This window comes from Aplysia californica, unplaced genomic scaffold (genome assembly GCF_000002075.1).
Source record: "Aplysia californica isolate F4 #8 unplaced genomic scaffold, AplCal3.0 scaffold00128, whole genome shotgun sequence".
NCBI lineage: Eukaryota > Metazoa > Mollusca > Gastropoda > Aplysiida > Aplysiidae > Aplysia > Aplysia californica.
The window spans coordinates 525,787-542,423 of record NW_004797398.1 but is presented as its reverse complement, the minus strand read 5'-3'; the positions used below and the strand labels follow the sequence as shown (position 1 = coordinate 542,423).

Here is a 16,637-nt window from a genome sequence, read left to right as displayed (position 1 = left end):
TACATCGTCCACCTACAGTCAAGAATAAAAGGGTATCTTCAATCATAAAAATAAATAATAGTTCATCTGTCAATGTCTGACGTTGACCAATGCATCTGCAGAGAAGAATATTTCTCAAGTGAAATAGAAGGAATAAAGGTTAAGAGAACTTGTAGTTTCTGCTTTTCTTAAAGTTGCCAGTTCTGGCAGAGGAGAGTTTGCCACATTTTAATAATTTAAATGCTTTATTTCCACTCGAGGATGTTGGCTGCTTGCAGACATCTGTCAGTCAACAGAAAGTAAAGTACATGTACTTTATTCTAATGACATGTTTATGGCTGTGCATTTTGAATTGTGGCTGTTCTATATAATTGTTACACTCTTGCACAGTTGTTAGTTCCATCAATTAGAAGCTCTGTGAGTGTTTGGTGGGCGCCTTGGTGTGGTTTGGCCCTTCTTTCTTCTCAAACATCTGTCGTGCTTATCTCTCCCCCTTTTCTTTATATGTTACTCTTTAGTTACTCCTCTGATCTTCGGCCCTTATTATATGATCTATTTGTGTTGCAAGTATAGTAAACTCTTACTAAAATAACAAAGCTCAACAGTGATCTATTGGAATATTTGTTTGTTCTGTACTCAGTAGCAGTATTGAAAGCTTTAGTTTTGAGAACATATGGAGTTATGTGGTAGGTGTTTTGGTGTTTTTTTTTCTTTATGTTATGGATGGATTCCTTTCAAAATGCATACGGTGGAACTGCCTCTTCCATTATGCTCAAATACGCCCAAGTTTTGTTTGTTTGTTTGCAGGTTGTTTTTTAAAAATGTTTTTTTTAAATATGATGTGGAGCGATTAATTTCAGAGTGCTCACAGTGGAACTGCCTCTTTCAGTGTCCTCGAAGGAAGGCAAAGTGTTTATGTTAAAAAAACAAAAACAACAAACACTTTTGTTTTAAATGGTGTGTTCATAAAACAAAGAAGCAAAGTTTCCTGTCTGAGTTGGTTCCACTGTAGTCATAGAGACAAAAACCCCCCCAAAACTTAAACTACTCCCCTGCTCTTGTCAGGTTGTGGCCCCGTCCCTAAAGTGACCCCTGACCTTTCTCCCCCAGCTTTGACCCCGCTCCTGTCCCTGAGCCCCCCGCCCAGTGGCCGCGACTACTACTTCAACCTGGACGACACGGAGGGAGCTTGTGATCTCTTTGATGTGGACATCTCCAACATGCTGTCTTCCTAGTACAGGGCAGGAGCTGCTCTTGTGCCTCGAAAAATTTGTTGACTCGTTGGACACTCACAGTTCAAGACTTTCACATGCTCAGAGCCTTATCACTGCTTATAAATGCTGAATTTTGTAGACTGCGCGTTGTTTGATTCGGTTGGGGAGTTTTGTGACTGCGTTGCATTTGTGCGGTTTGCCACTCATGAGTGCTGTACAGCACTGAGAAACCTACTGCCCTACATCTTTACAGCTATGATTGCTGCAGGTGCTATAGATGTGCCCGTAAGACAGATGTCATAATCTTGCACAAGAGGCTTCATTTTTTTTGTTTCATTTTGTGGCTTTAAGAGTTTGATTCTCATGTTCATCATCTTTTTTTTTTTTTTTTTACATCTCAACTTGTACCAATTTTCAGTTGCGTTTTTTTTTCTTTTCAAATTGCCTGTCTCATCATCTGTTCCTTTTTTCTTATTTTATTTTTATTTGATTTGTAGGCCTATTTGGTCTTTTATGTTTTTGTGACCACGGATGTTTTTCTTTTCTTCTCGTTCAACCTATAGAGTGATCCACATACCTCTCATCAAGACAACTATTTTTGAAAATGGAACCAGAAAAATGTTTACTACAGATTCAAAAATTTGCTTTGGAAGAATATATTTTTCCATTTTAGGCACTGATTTTTGTATTTTTGTAATGTAAATTTTCTTCAAATGAAAAGGCTACTGAAACAAAAGCACAGATGTTTTCCAGTCGTTCTTCAAGTAAGTGACGGCACATTGTCTTTCAGATTTCTCTCACATAGCAAAATCTGCAGTGTACTTACTGCTAATGACATTTAGATTTTGCTCTCTTGTTTTACCCTCATACCTTTTGAGTATTGGGGAGACCACAAATGTGAGAAATTCAACAGTTTTGGCAGGCTCATTTGACAGTATGCAGTTGTGAGCACTGTAAGACAGTTACCAAAAATAAAACCTAACAAAATTCTGCACTTTTGTTAGCACTCTCTCTTTCAAGTTGAATGACATTAAGAGAAGCCAAATTCTCAAAATATTTGACTCTCATAGATTGCTGAGACTGGGTTTCAAAGTAAACTAAAAAAAAAAGGTGAAAGGTTTTCTGATTGCATATATCCTAAAAGGCTGAAGAAAGTTGTCTTTGTCGTTAAGTTACTTTCGAAGAGCCTGCTTTGGTGTAAAGTTAGTCTGAAGCTTTTTGTACAGTTTGTGTATAATGTTATAAAGAAATTTTGAAGTGAGAAAGTCCAAGAAGTCGTCGTGATGTGCCAGATTGGGCGTGAAAGGCTTCCGTCTGTTCAATGCTACTGCTGTAGGTGGTACCTTTTGATGCTGGGCCTGCAAATGGATCATTTGATGAAGTTGATGGTGTTTTCAATTTCCAATCATCCTTGTTTATGATGATCAGTGGGCCTGGGCATTGTTGTGATTTTGTGTAAAGATGTATCATATTTGTGGCCGACTCCAGCTTGCACACTGCTGTTCTTTTCTCTGAGTGAGCAACTTGTAACGAACATTTCCACATACCATGGCTCACAGGTTTTTTTACAGGTCATTTACCATTGGGGGGAAAATTTTGCTTACATTACATTTTGTTTTGCTGGTGGAGGTGAATGGGTTTGTGTGGCCTGTAAGAAGCTTTTTGCCATGGTTGGTTGCTTTTGTACTTTAGTAGCGCAAGTTGTTGCTTCTCAATCAGGTCTCTTTTGGTCCTCTCGTGCTTTCAGCCTGTCTGTGGGTTCCTCCCTGAGGCCGGTCATGTTTCGTAAATCCATTGTGCGTCTGTCGCGAAGTGATAGCAACATGCACACCACTCTTTTTATACAGCCTGAACCAGTTCAAAAGTGCGTGAAGTCATAATAAGTAGTGTGTTGTTTCTTTTTAAGTGGGGCTTCCAGTCATATGAAAAGTCAGTGACTGTTTCTTGGTTCAGTGTATAACGAAATATTTTTGGATCCCACATGATTTTTGTGGACTTTAAATATTGTACTCTTGCTCATTTCCTAAACATGTTTTGTCTGATTAAAAGGCTGTGTTGTGTGCAGCAGTGCACAGGTTATAATGGTGTTGAATATGATCGAACTAAGTGATCCTGAGGCCCCGTTTTTCTGCTACCGTACCTTTCTGTCACTCCCAACTTTTTTTTATCTTTCAAGTTTATCACCCTGTTTCTCATATTTTTAAAAGCAACTGGCTAGGTCTTATTTTATAGAAAGTTTTGATGTCCTTTTGTATACAAGAGTTTACCCTTTATTGTAGTTTGAGAACGAACTGTTTGATGAAGCTTTTTAGAGTTGATAGTTCAGTTTTACCTTTTTGTAGTCATTGCAGGACTGGTTTTTGGTGTGGACAGTTGAATGTAGGCTTACAGTTTGTACAATATTTTCTTGTAAATACAAAGTGTAATATTTCCTGTAGTAAAGATTTCCTTTTTTTTATATATTGCCCTTGTATAAAGGACAGCTTTTTGTTTGATTTTACAATTTTCAACATTTGTATGTACAGAGACATGTCCCATCTCTCTTAGTTTTCTTTAGTCTTGGAACCATAGTTAAACAGCATTTGCTAACTCTAGTGTAATGTTAACTTTTCTGGATTCTTGTGTAGTGTTTTCACTAGATGCTTGACATATTGCTGAATTTCTCTTTTTTGGCGTATGATTTCTATTAGCTGATGAATTTTGAGTTGAGTAACTTTTTAAAAAACATATAATGAATGGACAGTTGTTTCAGCTCAGGACAGGGAATGACTAAATCGTGAATTATACAAGAAAGTTCTTCTTGAGATAATTAGAGACCTAATGTGTGGATGCTTTTTTCAAACGGCTGTAGGGGGTGATGCGTTCTGTAACCAGTAGAGTTTCAGTTGGCGCCTCGTGCTGTAACAAAATATAAAGCATCGAAGTATTACAGGAGGATCCTCTGCCATAAAGTAAGAATCACTTACTGTATATCATGTAAAAGCAAAATATATTGGATAGATAAGATAATGCAGTAGTCTCCGCCTAAGATCCCGGTGCTCGGGAGCAAGGAAATGCGGGATCTTAGGCGAACTGGGATCTTAAACGATGAACCCAGGGAAGAATCTATGGTGACCCATGTTAAGGCTCACAATCGGTAAAATGGTCTCCCTCCTCTCTACACTGAACTGACGTGCCCCCTTGGTGGGTTTATGGCATATGACGAGCAAAGAGTGGTTAACCTTGATGACCTATCACGGTGCATAGTGGCATGAGGCGTGCCATTTTCACTTATAATCCTATCACGAGTCTCAAGATCTACGCTTATCCAGTTGCCCCTCCTCTTTACCTGTCAAAAATTTATAGCTTTCCATCTCTGACCGAGTTCCCCCCTCCCCTCCAAACCGCCTTTGTCGTTACACACCATTACGTTGTGAACCCACCAATTAAAATTCAGTCTGTCTCGCAAATTCGGGAGTACAGACAACTGCTGCAATGGTCAAGGAAGAGTTCACGATTCGATGTGATCCTGCTTGGAGCGAACGTGTAGGCCCTACCCACCCAGCAAGTGATGCAAGTTTAGGTGGCGAGCTCAGGTGTGAGTGCGGTGCGTGGGGAAAACAAACGCGTCGGTCAGTTCACACCCCGGTGTGGTCCCGTCTGGGGCAAACATTGTATCGCTTCATTGAGTTTTTACAACGTGTATGTGATCACATTCACGATAATGGTTGATCTTTGACGCGACGGACAGTTTATTGATCTCAACTTTTCACTCTAGGTTGATCGGCTGTGCCCGCCCGGGTTTTTGTTTAGCAAATTATGATCTGAAATGCGGGATCTTAGCCGAATGTAGACCATCAGAGCGGGATCTTAGGGGTGACTTTTGTATAGTAAAAATTCTGTTTTCCTAAAACAACGGGATCTTAATTAAGCGAACCGGGATCGTAAGCGGTGGGATCTTATGCGGAGACTTCTGTACTTTACTGTTCCAGCGGGAAATCCTTACGAGATCCGTAGCTATAAACGCCACAATGAAGTATGGTAAGTGGGTGGTTGGAATGGGCTCTGGTGTGGTTTGCTTCTTGCTTCTTCTTTGCTATCAAACATCTGTCGTCTTTATCTCCCCTCCTTCTTTTTTGTGTGTGTTATTCTCTTGTAACACCTCTAATCTTCGGCACTTATATGACCTTATTGTGTTGCAAGAGCTGTAAAACTCTTACGAAAACAATTTTCCTGAAGTATGGTAATCATATGTTTTTGACCCCTGGGTCACATAGGCAAAATCTATGCTGTTAATGTACAGCTTAAGTTTGAAGAGCCATGCTACGAACTCTGAGATATAGGCCTACTACATGGGGATCTCAGTACAATTGACACCAAGCTGTAGTGAGTGTTTGTTTGTGGACACTTTTCTGTTTTCTCTATATTTATATATCCTCCATTGATCTTTGTTGTCCCTGGCTACTGTGCCAAACAAGTGCCGGTGAGATGCTGTGTTGGAAGAAGCTTGTCAATTTTTGTGTCTTTGGGGAGTGTTTATAAAGAGCTAAAAGTGTCAGGTTTCAGGGATTCTCCCCCGCCCATCTTTTTACTTGTGTACTCATTCTGTGCTGGTGGATGGTTGGCAGGTGCACTGGTTTGGTTTGCTCCTTCTTCCTATCTATCATTTTATTGTCATTGTCTCTTCTCCTTGTCTGTGTATGTCACTCTTTTATAACACCTTTATTCTTTTCGGCACTTATATTACCTTATTGTGTTGCAAGTGCCGTAAGTCTCTCACTAAAAGTAAAGAAATGTGTTATGTCAGGTTTTACTGTTTCTGTTTTGCTACAGCTGTTTCGTCATAATATTTTGTATTTTGCCTTACCAGTAGCCTACAAGTGCTTTCCTGTGAATATTGTAGACTCTCCATCAACAGCCTGAATTTTCCTCTCAATGACCACTTGTGTCTCATCATTTTCATTCTGCATTCTCGCAAGTCATTTTTGTTGTTGTTGCAGGTTGAGGAAATGTGTGTACAACATATTTCTTGTCAACATTTTGGTCCCTTAGATTTTTTGATTTTTTTGAAAATAGTAAAGTAGTTGGTACTAGTAGTCTGTTATTTTGCATATTTTGTTCAAGGTAAACTATGAAGTAGGTAGGCATCGTAGTAGTATTTGTAGGCTCGTCAGCTAATAGCTCAGAAATGGCCATGGTCATTTTGGATTGGGCGTGGCGTGTCGTGTCGGTGAGCTGCCAAGAGCATTGCCTGTGTTTTCTTAGATGTTGGGTGGTCTGGTGTCCGGTATGGTCCAAGCGGGGCTTTTGTTTTGGTGTTCAGTGTGGCTCCCCTCGGCGTAGCACTCACCGTGATGTGTTCAAAAAGTTTAAAGATTTTTGTCATTCCTTACAATTACTTCTCTTGTACAGTATTAGATTTGTCTATATGCGATGCCATCACAGTAATGTACCGATTGTTTGAACTCTTTTCATATCCTTAAAAAAAAAGAATGTACAGTACAGTGCGGAATATTCAATGTAAACTCAGTTTGAATGTGATACAGAAATCTTCTCCAATTGATTGGAGGCCTGTGGCGTGTGTGGAAACTGCTCCGTGTCAAGTTTCTACGCGTGGCAGCAAAACTTTTCCGTTCCCCTCCCAATCATAATACTACATGTATTTGCATATATATGAAACAAATCCTAATACATGTACTGGAGACGATACAGTTGATGTAAAAAAAAAGAGTTATTTTGTTCAACATCAGAATGTTTCATCTGCAGTTTTGACATACTGAATTGCAAATGGAACATTTTGATTTTTGGCATACAATTTATCCTCTATATCAAAGCCCTTTGGTATGCATATGTATTGTTTTATTGTTAGTTTTAAAAATAAATAGTACTTTACAACAAACTTGTTTTTGTTGTTTTATTATGTAAGATTGTGCATCAGGTACATGTACATGTATGTTTTCCTCCCTTGAAGTACAATACAGCCTCTCTATACCGACCTTCGTTACAACGACGTCCTCTGTATAACGACATGGTGCCCAGGTCCCTATTTTTTACTTTATATATATCATTAGTAATTTTTGGTCACCTCTTTTTAGCGACAGCTCTCTACAACATTTTTTTCTGGTCCTGATGTGGTTATAGAGAGGCTGCACTGTACCTGAAAAGGGGGTGGTTTGTGGGTGCTGTGGTGTAGTTTGATCCTTCTTTTCTATTACACATCTAGATTATTGTCCTTATCTCTCCTTCTTTTTTATGCATTACTCGCTTGTAACACTTCTAATCTTCGGCACTTATAATGACCTAATTGTGTTGCAAATGCTGTATAACTCTTTCCAAAACAATTACGTACCTAAACCATAGAATGCCTGTCTGTCATCACTTGCGGATGAAAAAAAAAGGGGGGGGTGGGGGGGTTGGTTCCCTGATTTCATGTTGATGGCATCTTGTATTGAAAGTAATGAAAACTAGTGGTTGGAGGGTGTCCCTGGAAGGTTCTACTTTTCTTACTCTCTACTGTTTCTGTCTTTGTCTACCTGTCTTTTTTCCCTGGATAAGATGTCCGTCGGTGGATGGCGGGTGCTCTGGTGTGGTTTGCTTCTTCATTCTTATCAAACATCTATCGTCCTTATCTCTCCCCTCATTTTTTGTGTGTGTTATTCTCTCGTAACACCTCTAATCTTCGGCACTTATATGACCTTAGTGTGTTGCAAGTGCCGTAAAACTGTTACTAAAACAAGATGACCGTTATTGTGTCAATGTGCTTCTCTTTACGAAAACAAAACAACCTAAATGAAAGTGGCGAGACTTCTCTACCTTGAGTTGTGGGGTCTCATTGCTCTACAACCCCCTTCTTTCAGATACAATAATTTTGTTCTGAGTTTGTTTCCGTAATAATTTTGGTGAGTTGCCGGCGCCGTAAAACACTTACCAAAACACTTACTAAAACAAACTTATGATAAATAATTGTATCTGAAAGGAGAGGGTTGTGGAGCTATGAGACCTCTCAAGTCTTTGTACAGAATTCACACTGAGGGGTCATGAGTGGCCATTCCCAAAGGGGGGGATATTAACATGTTCATATGTACAGTAGAATTGTAAATGGACTGATTTATCAATGTCATGCCCATACTGTGCCGGAAAAACATAAAAGGGGACGAACTGCTGCTTTTTCTTTCTTCATCCTTGCTATCGTCATTTTTCCTATTTCTTTTGTATGTTTGTCACTCTCTTATGAACTGCTATTTCCGGGGTGCCTTGATAGTCGAAGCAGATTTTGTGCTGTTGAGGCTAGAGAGGTGAGCAGGGTAAGCCTGATTCCCCGTTTGGACATCTGTTGACATCCACCCCTTGGCCCACATATGACCGTATGCAGTTGCGAGCGCCGTAAAACCTTACTAAAGCAAATAGAAGTCACACAGAAGAGTCATGAGTTGGGAGAGTTAGGATCATTAATCGCCTCTGGAAGTCTCGCCACTTTCATTAAGGTTGCTCCTCTGCACTGTTTCGGAGTTCTTTATTTAATTTTTTTTAAAATATGTGTATGGAATCAGTCTTGCTTTTGCCCTGCACTAAAAATGGCAATTCTGTCAATGCGCTAACTTTTTTTTAAACAATCGGGAACGTATATTATGTGAATTGATTATTTTGCATTTTTAGAGAAAAAAAAAGGAGGAGGAGTTGAAGCAAAATGTACCAGAGTCTGTGCTCTAGCGGTCAGGCGCTTTATTGTCGCACGCAAGAGAAACCGAGTTCGATTCCCGAGTAGGGAGAACATAATATTATTTTTCGAGTATCTCCGCCTTTCTGCTGAGATGTTGTATCCCTCTTCTTGGACTGGGTTGGCTCTGACACGTAGGGTCGGAAACCCGCCTCCTGAACAATCTAAATTATGACGATGGGGGGGGGGGGGGGGGGGGGGGGGTTAAAAACAACAATATTTAAAAAGTATTTTAAAAAAGCATGTTTTACTTTGTATTATTGTACACGTCTGTTTAATTTCCTCTTTGTAGTTTTCTGGTTCCCTGCTGCTATCGACACATTCTTTGAGATTTCAGACATTTTCTCTCTAGCTTTCTCTCCTTCTGTTGTGAATGTTCTTGCTGAATATTATAATAATATCCTTTTCACGACGAGATCGATGCTTCTGACGGTCGTTACTAGATGTTGACTCGAGGTAAACAGCTCACCCACCGGCCACTCCCGGGATTCTCACAAGGAACATGACGTTTGGATCGAGTTGATCGAGTGTGGGGAAAAAAGTGAGTGGTTGCAGGCAGCTACTCTGGTGTGGGTTGCTTCTTCTTCCCCATCAAACATCTGTCGTCTTTATCCCCCCCCTCCCCCCCCCCCTTAACTTCTTTTCTGTGTATGTTACTGTTATGTAACACCTCTTATCTTCGGCTCTTATAATATGACCTACATTATGTTTGTGTTCCGTGTCGCAAATGTCGTAATATTCTACAAGGAACGTTTGGATCGAGAGGGAAAAAGTTGCAGGTGCAGGACCAACATTGGAGCCCCAGGAAGACCTGTATACATATATACGTATAAACTTATTAACGAACAATCCGTACAGATGTAGATCTACTTCCAAACTTTGTGAATGGCCTGAGTGGGGACTCTGGTGTGGTTTGCTCCTTCTACTTTTACAATCTTCAACATTCGCACCTCTCCTCCTTTTCTTTGTACGTTACTCTTTAGTAACATCTCTAATCTTTGGCACTTATTTTATTATTATTATTAATAATAATAATATTATTATTATTATGATCTATTTGTGTCGCAAGTGCCGTAAAACTCTTACGAATACAAGGAACATGATGCTTGGGTCGAGAGGGGAAAATTTACACGTGCATGAGCAACACTGAAGCCCGAGGAAGACCTATATAATAATATATATTTATAATTGTTACTGTTTGAGTTTGTACAGATTTACCACCAAACGGACCGGGTGGTTGGTACGTGTGTGTGTGTGTGTGTGTGTGTGTGTGTGTGTGTGTGTGTGAGTGTGTGTGTGTGTGTGTGTGTGTGGGGGGGGGGGGGGGGGTGACACTGGTAGTTCCTTCTTCTTTTCTTTCCCTCCTTTGTTTCTGTCTGTGTTGTCTGTCTTACTTTTCTCCCCTGTGCTAAAGTACTGGTTACTGTGCCGACGGGCTTTTCTTTACTCAAGCAAACAAAATTAAGAGAACTGCCTCAGAACTGAAAAGTAACCATTATCTTATATTATACATTGTATAAATAAATGCTCGCACATAGATACATGCACGAGCTTGCACAGTCACACTTACACACCCGCACGCACACACACACACACACACACACACACACACACACACACACACACACAAATACACACACACACACTTGCGCATAAAACACACACATACACTCGCGCATAAAAACACACATACATACACATACACACACACCTTCGAGTATAACACCCCCCCCCCAACACACACACACACACACACACACACACACACACACACACACACACACACACACTTTCCCCACCCCAACTGCTCTCACAAACGCACGCAAATTACATCCACACGTACAACCCACTCTGACATGAAGATCCTTTCTTGTCTTCACATACACTGATATAACATTGAACTCACTCAGCACCACTTAATTATTGCGTCAGCACCCACAAGCAGAGAGGAGAGTTATTAATAGTAGACCAACATACCGATGGCTAAGCGCAAGAAGAAGTGACTATACAGGTACTATTACTATATCCGCTTTTGATCGGAATGGATTAATCAATATGGGCAGTGAGATTTTAAGCCGCTCTTGTACCTCTTTAAAATATCTACGCCGTAGCTCAATTCGGTATCGAGACATTAACGTTTAAAAAATATATATATTTTTTTTACTGTGTTATAGAGATCAAAATCGTCAAAATTTGAAACTCGTTTTTGTCGAAAGTCACTTCCTGTGCTCAACTGCGCTTAACCGTCGATATTTTGAAGTACAGTCTCCAGCACATGTACATGTAATATTGTTATACATTTTTAAACGTGTATTTTATATCCCTTTTAATTCTTAAAATTTTACCTATAGAATCTACGTGCGAAATAAATGAGACGTAGCTCAGAGCTGGTTGGCGGGTGTTCTGGTGTGATTTGCTCCTTCTTTCCTATGAAATATCTATCGTCCTTTCTCTCCTCCTTCTTCGTTGTCTTTGTTGTTGCTCTCTTGTTGCACGTCTAATCATCTGCACTTATATGACCTTATTGTGTAGCAAGTGCCGTAAAATTCTTACTAAAATAAAATAAAAGAAGTGTGGAAAAGTTAATACTTTACAAAATGTATTTTCTTGAGGGAACAGAAGCATACCGCCACCACCCCTCCTTTTTTTGATCATTCCTTTAACTTTAACCAATATTGCTATGACTATGAGCTTCAACTTCCGGAGAAAGTCCATTATTTCATCATTCAACTAGTGACAATATAAAAATTAGCAACTTGTAGAGACAGTTGTAAAAAAAAGGAAAGAAAACAAGCCAAACGATGGTATCACTTTATTAACAAAATGCTGTCTGTCTATTAGGAGAACAGAGTCGGGAAATGAAACACTAAACAAACAAACAAACAAATAAATAATGAACTCCCCCAACATCCCCGAAACCATGTCATGATAAACAATTGGCAAGTTGAGCTCAAATCTTTCCAAAACTTCACATCTAGTGCTGGTTAAATACAATACAGTAGATGTAAAAAGTGCAGTTTGACCTGATAAATTGATGTGCTTTAACTTTAAAAAGACCAACCCCCCCCCCCCCTTTAAACAAATGATTTTAAAATGCCCAAAACATAACAATAATAAATAAATACATGAATGAAATGAATAAATAATATTAAAGAAAAAATATATAATTTCATAAAGTAACAAAACTCTGTAATTGACAATGTTCATAAAAAAAAAAATCCGTCCTAACCAGAATGTTGGAAGTTGTAGTATTACAAATTAAGTAAACAAGAGGTAGGGTCTATCCGCATAATGGACAAATGAAAGAAATGAGGAAAGGATTAATAATTATAACTTCATAAAATACTTGTACTTGTAGCAGCTGCAGCTAACTTTAATCCCCCCCCCCTCCCACCCCCACCCCAAATTTAAAAAAGAAAAAAAGAAAAGAAAATAAGTACCAAGCAATTTTCCAACAATGGTAGGGCTGTCATTATTAAAAAATAAAATAAATGAACAAAAAACAGTTTTTGGTTTCGTCCTGAAATCCGTCCGAACAGCAAATGCCGGATCGTACCGACAGGGGGAAAAATATCACTTTAATTTAAGCAGAAACAGCGATTCATCGACGCTAAATTCAAAGGAAAAGACCCACTCAATGAGGAAGTCTGTAGTTGCAACATGTATAGAACAGGATATATCACAGGCTGTTGGATTATATTAGTATTATTAGTGGATATCGCACGGAGAACACATTACTCGAATTATGAGTTTTAAAATTAAGGACATTAATCAACACCAAACTGAAGCGAAATACGTTACATAACCATTTATGTCATAGCTCGCCCCCCGCCCCCCCCCCCCCCTTCTCCAAATGAAACCAACAAACAGATCCTGAGGGAATACTTTTACAGAGCTTATGAAAAACGAACCCGTGGCCCACCCAGCTGTTCGAGTAGAACCTCCACATTATTCATCTTTTATCAATTGTCAATTGATTGATAATTTGATCTTATCAAAGAAACAAATCCATCTCTGCTAGATTCTAGATTCATTATCGAAATAAGATAATAAAAAAAGTAAACCGTGTTTAGTTGTGTCCCCCCCCCCCCCAACCAAAAAAACAAACAAAACCCCAACAACAAAACAAGGCGTAAGCGACTTAATTTTCAAAGTTAAGATTCTAGTGCTCACGGAAGGAAACAGAAAGTTTTGGTAAAATTCCAACAAGTCTTAAACAAGAAAGGTCATTGTAGGCTTAAATCATCATTACGAGTTAACATTATAATAAAATGCAATCTTAAGCGACATAATTAAAACACATCTTTGCATAAAAAGGAACAGTTTGCCACAAGGTAGCAAAAGGGACAGTGGTATCATATAACATTAGCATTACAACAAGCCTGACTGAAGTTTTAATTCTTTTATGAAAAATATTGGTGAATCAGCAGTCTTCCCCCAATCCCTCTGAAAACATTGGTTAAGTGTCGAAATAAAAAGAAATTGGTACAGTTCAAAGTAAGTCACATTTCATGTCATCAATGAACATTAGGCTGGCACTCCTGTCTATGGGATATCAATATCAACAATTCAAAAGAAAATAAGTATACTGTGCCTCAAACTTTGTCACTCGAATTATCTTGGTTTTGTTTCATCAGAATTAAGCAATACCGGTAAAAATACAAACGTACTGACACTTCCAAAAAATGGACATAAGATTAAGAAAAAGAAATCACATATTTCAAGATATCGCATGATGGCTGAAACTCTACCTTTTAAGAATAAAAAAGATAATGTATTATCATAAAGCATTTGTTCCATGGCCAGTCGGTGTATATTATAAATGTATACTTTTCTCATCTTAATAAGGACGGTATCGTGCATAATGATAAACAAAGTTATATCGAGAGAAAGGACGGAGTACTCATCAAATCAATGATCATTTGACGGCGCAGCAGTAGATTCACATGTGTAACGTCAGCTGCTTGAACTTAATTAAAGGGGAAAAAAGAGAACGATGAAGTAAATGCTATTATCTTCGTATTGCACAGTGCTATGACAGCATAGTAAGGATCATTTTGATGAATTCTCAGTCTGTTGTGCTATATGGGCTTTACTACCGGCTAGATTCTACAACCAAAATACGTGTATAGTTTGTGTCGGCATGCGTTGAAGACATAATGTATACATGTACTATCTATGTTATAAGATGATAAACCTCAGATTTAACGTCCATCTTTGATAAGACCGAGCCCAGTGAGAAAAAACGATGTTAAATGACTTTCCACACAACTCGACACGGGACCGAACTGAGACTTGAACTCCGGAATCCGATCTCACGATTATGTGTCCACTAACTACCGATGTCACTCGGACAAAAGCAACTTTTAAAATTTTTGCTTTGGATCTAAACGAGTTTATACATCTGATCCAGCGGATTTTTGTCATTATAAAAAAACAACCCCCCCCCAAAAAAAACACAACAACAAACAAACAAACAGGACAATACAAGCAGTAAATCGTGTTAAGGCTTCTTCTGTGCAAGTTCATCATGGCATGTAGGCCTACGTATTACGCTAAACGTTAAAGAATAAAGTTCAATTCCCGCAATCAGCTGTTATATTGCAAAAAGCCTTTGTACAAACTTTCAGAATCATGTATTCCAATAAGATGCGTTTCGCCGCTTTCTGATTTGTTTTGTGTGAGTGTGTTAAAAGTCACCTGTCTAGATGAATATTCCTCACAACAAGCAGGAGGGGTTGGTTAGGCCGGAAAACAATACTCCTCTTCAATACTCTGAAATTTGTAACCTTCTTTATGTACCAATAGAGCTTTATCAGTTGAAAATGGAGAAAAAAACCCCTCAATCTTTTGTATATTACGAGAGCGTAAAGCTAGAATAATCATGTCAAAGAGGGAAAAAATATAGGAAAAACAAATCCCGCAAAAAAGAAAACCCAGACAATAAAACAAATAAACTCCAGTTGCATTTCATGTTCTGTCTTCTTGTGACCAACCGTTGTGTTCTCAGTAGACTGACCAGCAGTTCACTTTTTGTTCCGTTCGTCTGAAGGCATGGGAAGTCAACGGTGCGTTTAGAAATGCCCTCCTCGTCCATTTTACATGATAGTGCAAGCGGAACTTCCGCTTTTCTCTTTGCCGTTGGATCCTTTTACAGCCTGCTTGTGGCCGCCATTTGCAGCCTGAGATAAAGAGGGGAAAATGTGAGACGTTAGATGACACCCAAAGGCAAAATATTAATATAGTTTATTGTCTATTACAAGTCTTACATGATACAAGAAAAGTTTCACTGTTTCTTTCCTTCTTGAAAGTCACTATTAGTTGTTTTTCAGTTGAAAATGAAAAAAAAAAAAAAGACTTGTCATGGAAATGATTTTGGAAATAACTGAAACATAAACATTTATCTTTTTTCTTTAATCTCGTAAATACAACTGCTTTTTTTTCAAAAACAAAGCGGAATACAAATGGATGCAACAGTGACAGCTTTGACTTTATCATTAGGCTTACACTTTACTATTAACTATGCAGGTTTAGGCTGCAAAAGAGAACAAAACAAACTAATTAAGAGAAATAAAAATTAAGTCCGACATCACATATATATTTACTTTACTTTTACAGACTTTTGCTATGAAAGTACACACTAAAAGGAGATGGGTGAGGGAAAAGAGTGGAGGTTGGTTGGTTGGTTGGTTGGTTGGTTGGTTGGTTGGTTGGTTGGTTGGTTGGTTGGTTGGTTGGTTGGTTGATCAAGGGACTTGGTTGTTTGTTGTTGTACATGTATTTGCTTATTTGTCCGATGTCGGGTGCTCTGGTGTGGTTTTCTCTGTATTTTCTATCGAACATCTATCGTCCTTACTCCCTTCTACTTCTTTTCTGTGTATGTTACTCTCCAATAACAACTCTAATCTTCGTCGCTAACGCGACCTATTTGTGTTGCAAGTGGTGTAAACCTCTTCCTAAAACTAAGACCTGTGGTAACTACATGTACCTAATGGACCACAGTGGGCAATAATAGTATTTGTATTAATGAATGGTTAGTCCGTCAACGTTTGACGGTGACCAGAGGATCGGCAGAGAAGAATAATATCTCTTAGGCGAAATAAAATAAATAAACGTTAAGATGACTTGTGACTCCTGTGTTTTATGTTTTAGTAAGAGATTTATGGCACTTGCAACACTGTGAAGTTGTATAAGTGTCGAAGATTGGTAAAAATGTTACAAAAGAATAACAAACACAAAAAACTAAGGAGGAGAGAATACGGACGATAAATGTTTGAGAGAAAAGCCGATTAAGCGCTCACAAACACTAACAAACTGACAAGCTCCCAAACACGAACAAACTGAGGAGCCCTCTCAAACACGAACAAACTGACGAGCCGTCAAACAGTAACAAACTGACAAGCGCTCAGATACTGAAAAACTGAGCCCTCAAACAATTACAAATTGACGAGCTCTCAAACCCTTACAAACTGACAAGCGCTCCCAAACACTAACAAACTGACAAGCTCCCAAACACTAACAAACTGACACGCGTACACAAACACTAACAAACTGACGAGCCCTCAAACACTAACAAACTGACGAGCTCTCAAATACTGAAAAACTGACGAGAACAGAAATTCCCCGGGGGCGGTGCTACTGACTGAAGTGTCTTTATGCCATTCCCAAAGGGGGGGGGGGGGGGGACATTAATATCTCGAGTTCTTATGAACAGTAGAATTGTAATTGTAAACGGGATGATTCATCAA

At 38.9% G+C, this 16,637-nt stretch overlaps 2 protein-coding genes across 2 annotated transcripts in view; one reads left to right on the top strand and one right to left on the bottom strand.

Annotated features, from left to right (window-relative positions):
• Nucleotides 1-2,302, top strand: part of LOC101860492 (transcription factor E2F4) — a 16,828-nt gene extending 14,526 nt beyond the window's left edge. Inside the window, exon 9 of the mRNA XM_005096390.3 lies at nt 1,090-2,302. Coding sequence (XP_005096447.1) covers nt 1,090-1,214 — 125 coding nt within the window. The 3' untranslated portion in view covers nt 1,215-2,302. The remainder of the gene's footprint in view (nt 1-1,089) is intronic.
• A 9,727-nt stretch (nt 2,303-12,029) lies between these two features.
• Nucleotides 12,030-16,637, bottom strand: part of LOC101848580 (kinesin-like protein KIF28P) — a gene marked incomplete at its 5' end in the record, with an annotated part of 52,123 nt that continues 47,515 nt past the window's right edge. The window contains 1 exon segment of the mRNA XM_013081373.2: nt 12,030-15,071. Within this exon segment, the coding sequence (XP_012936827.1) occupies nt 14,988-15,071 (84 nt within the window).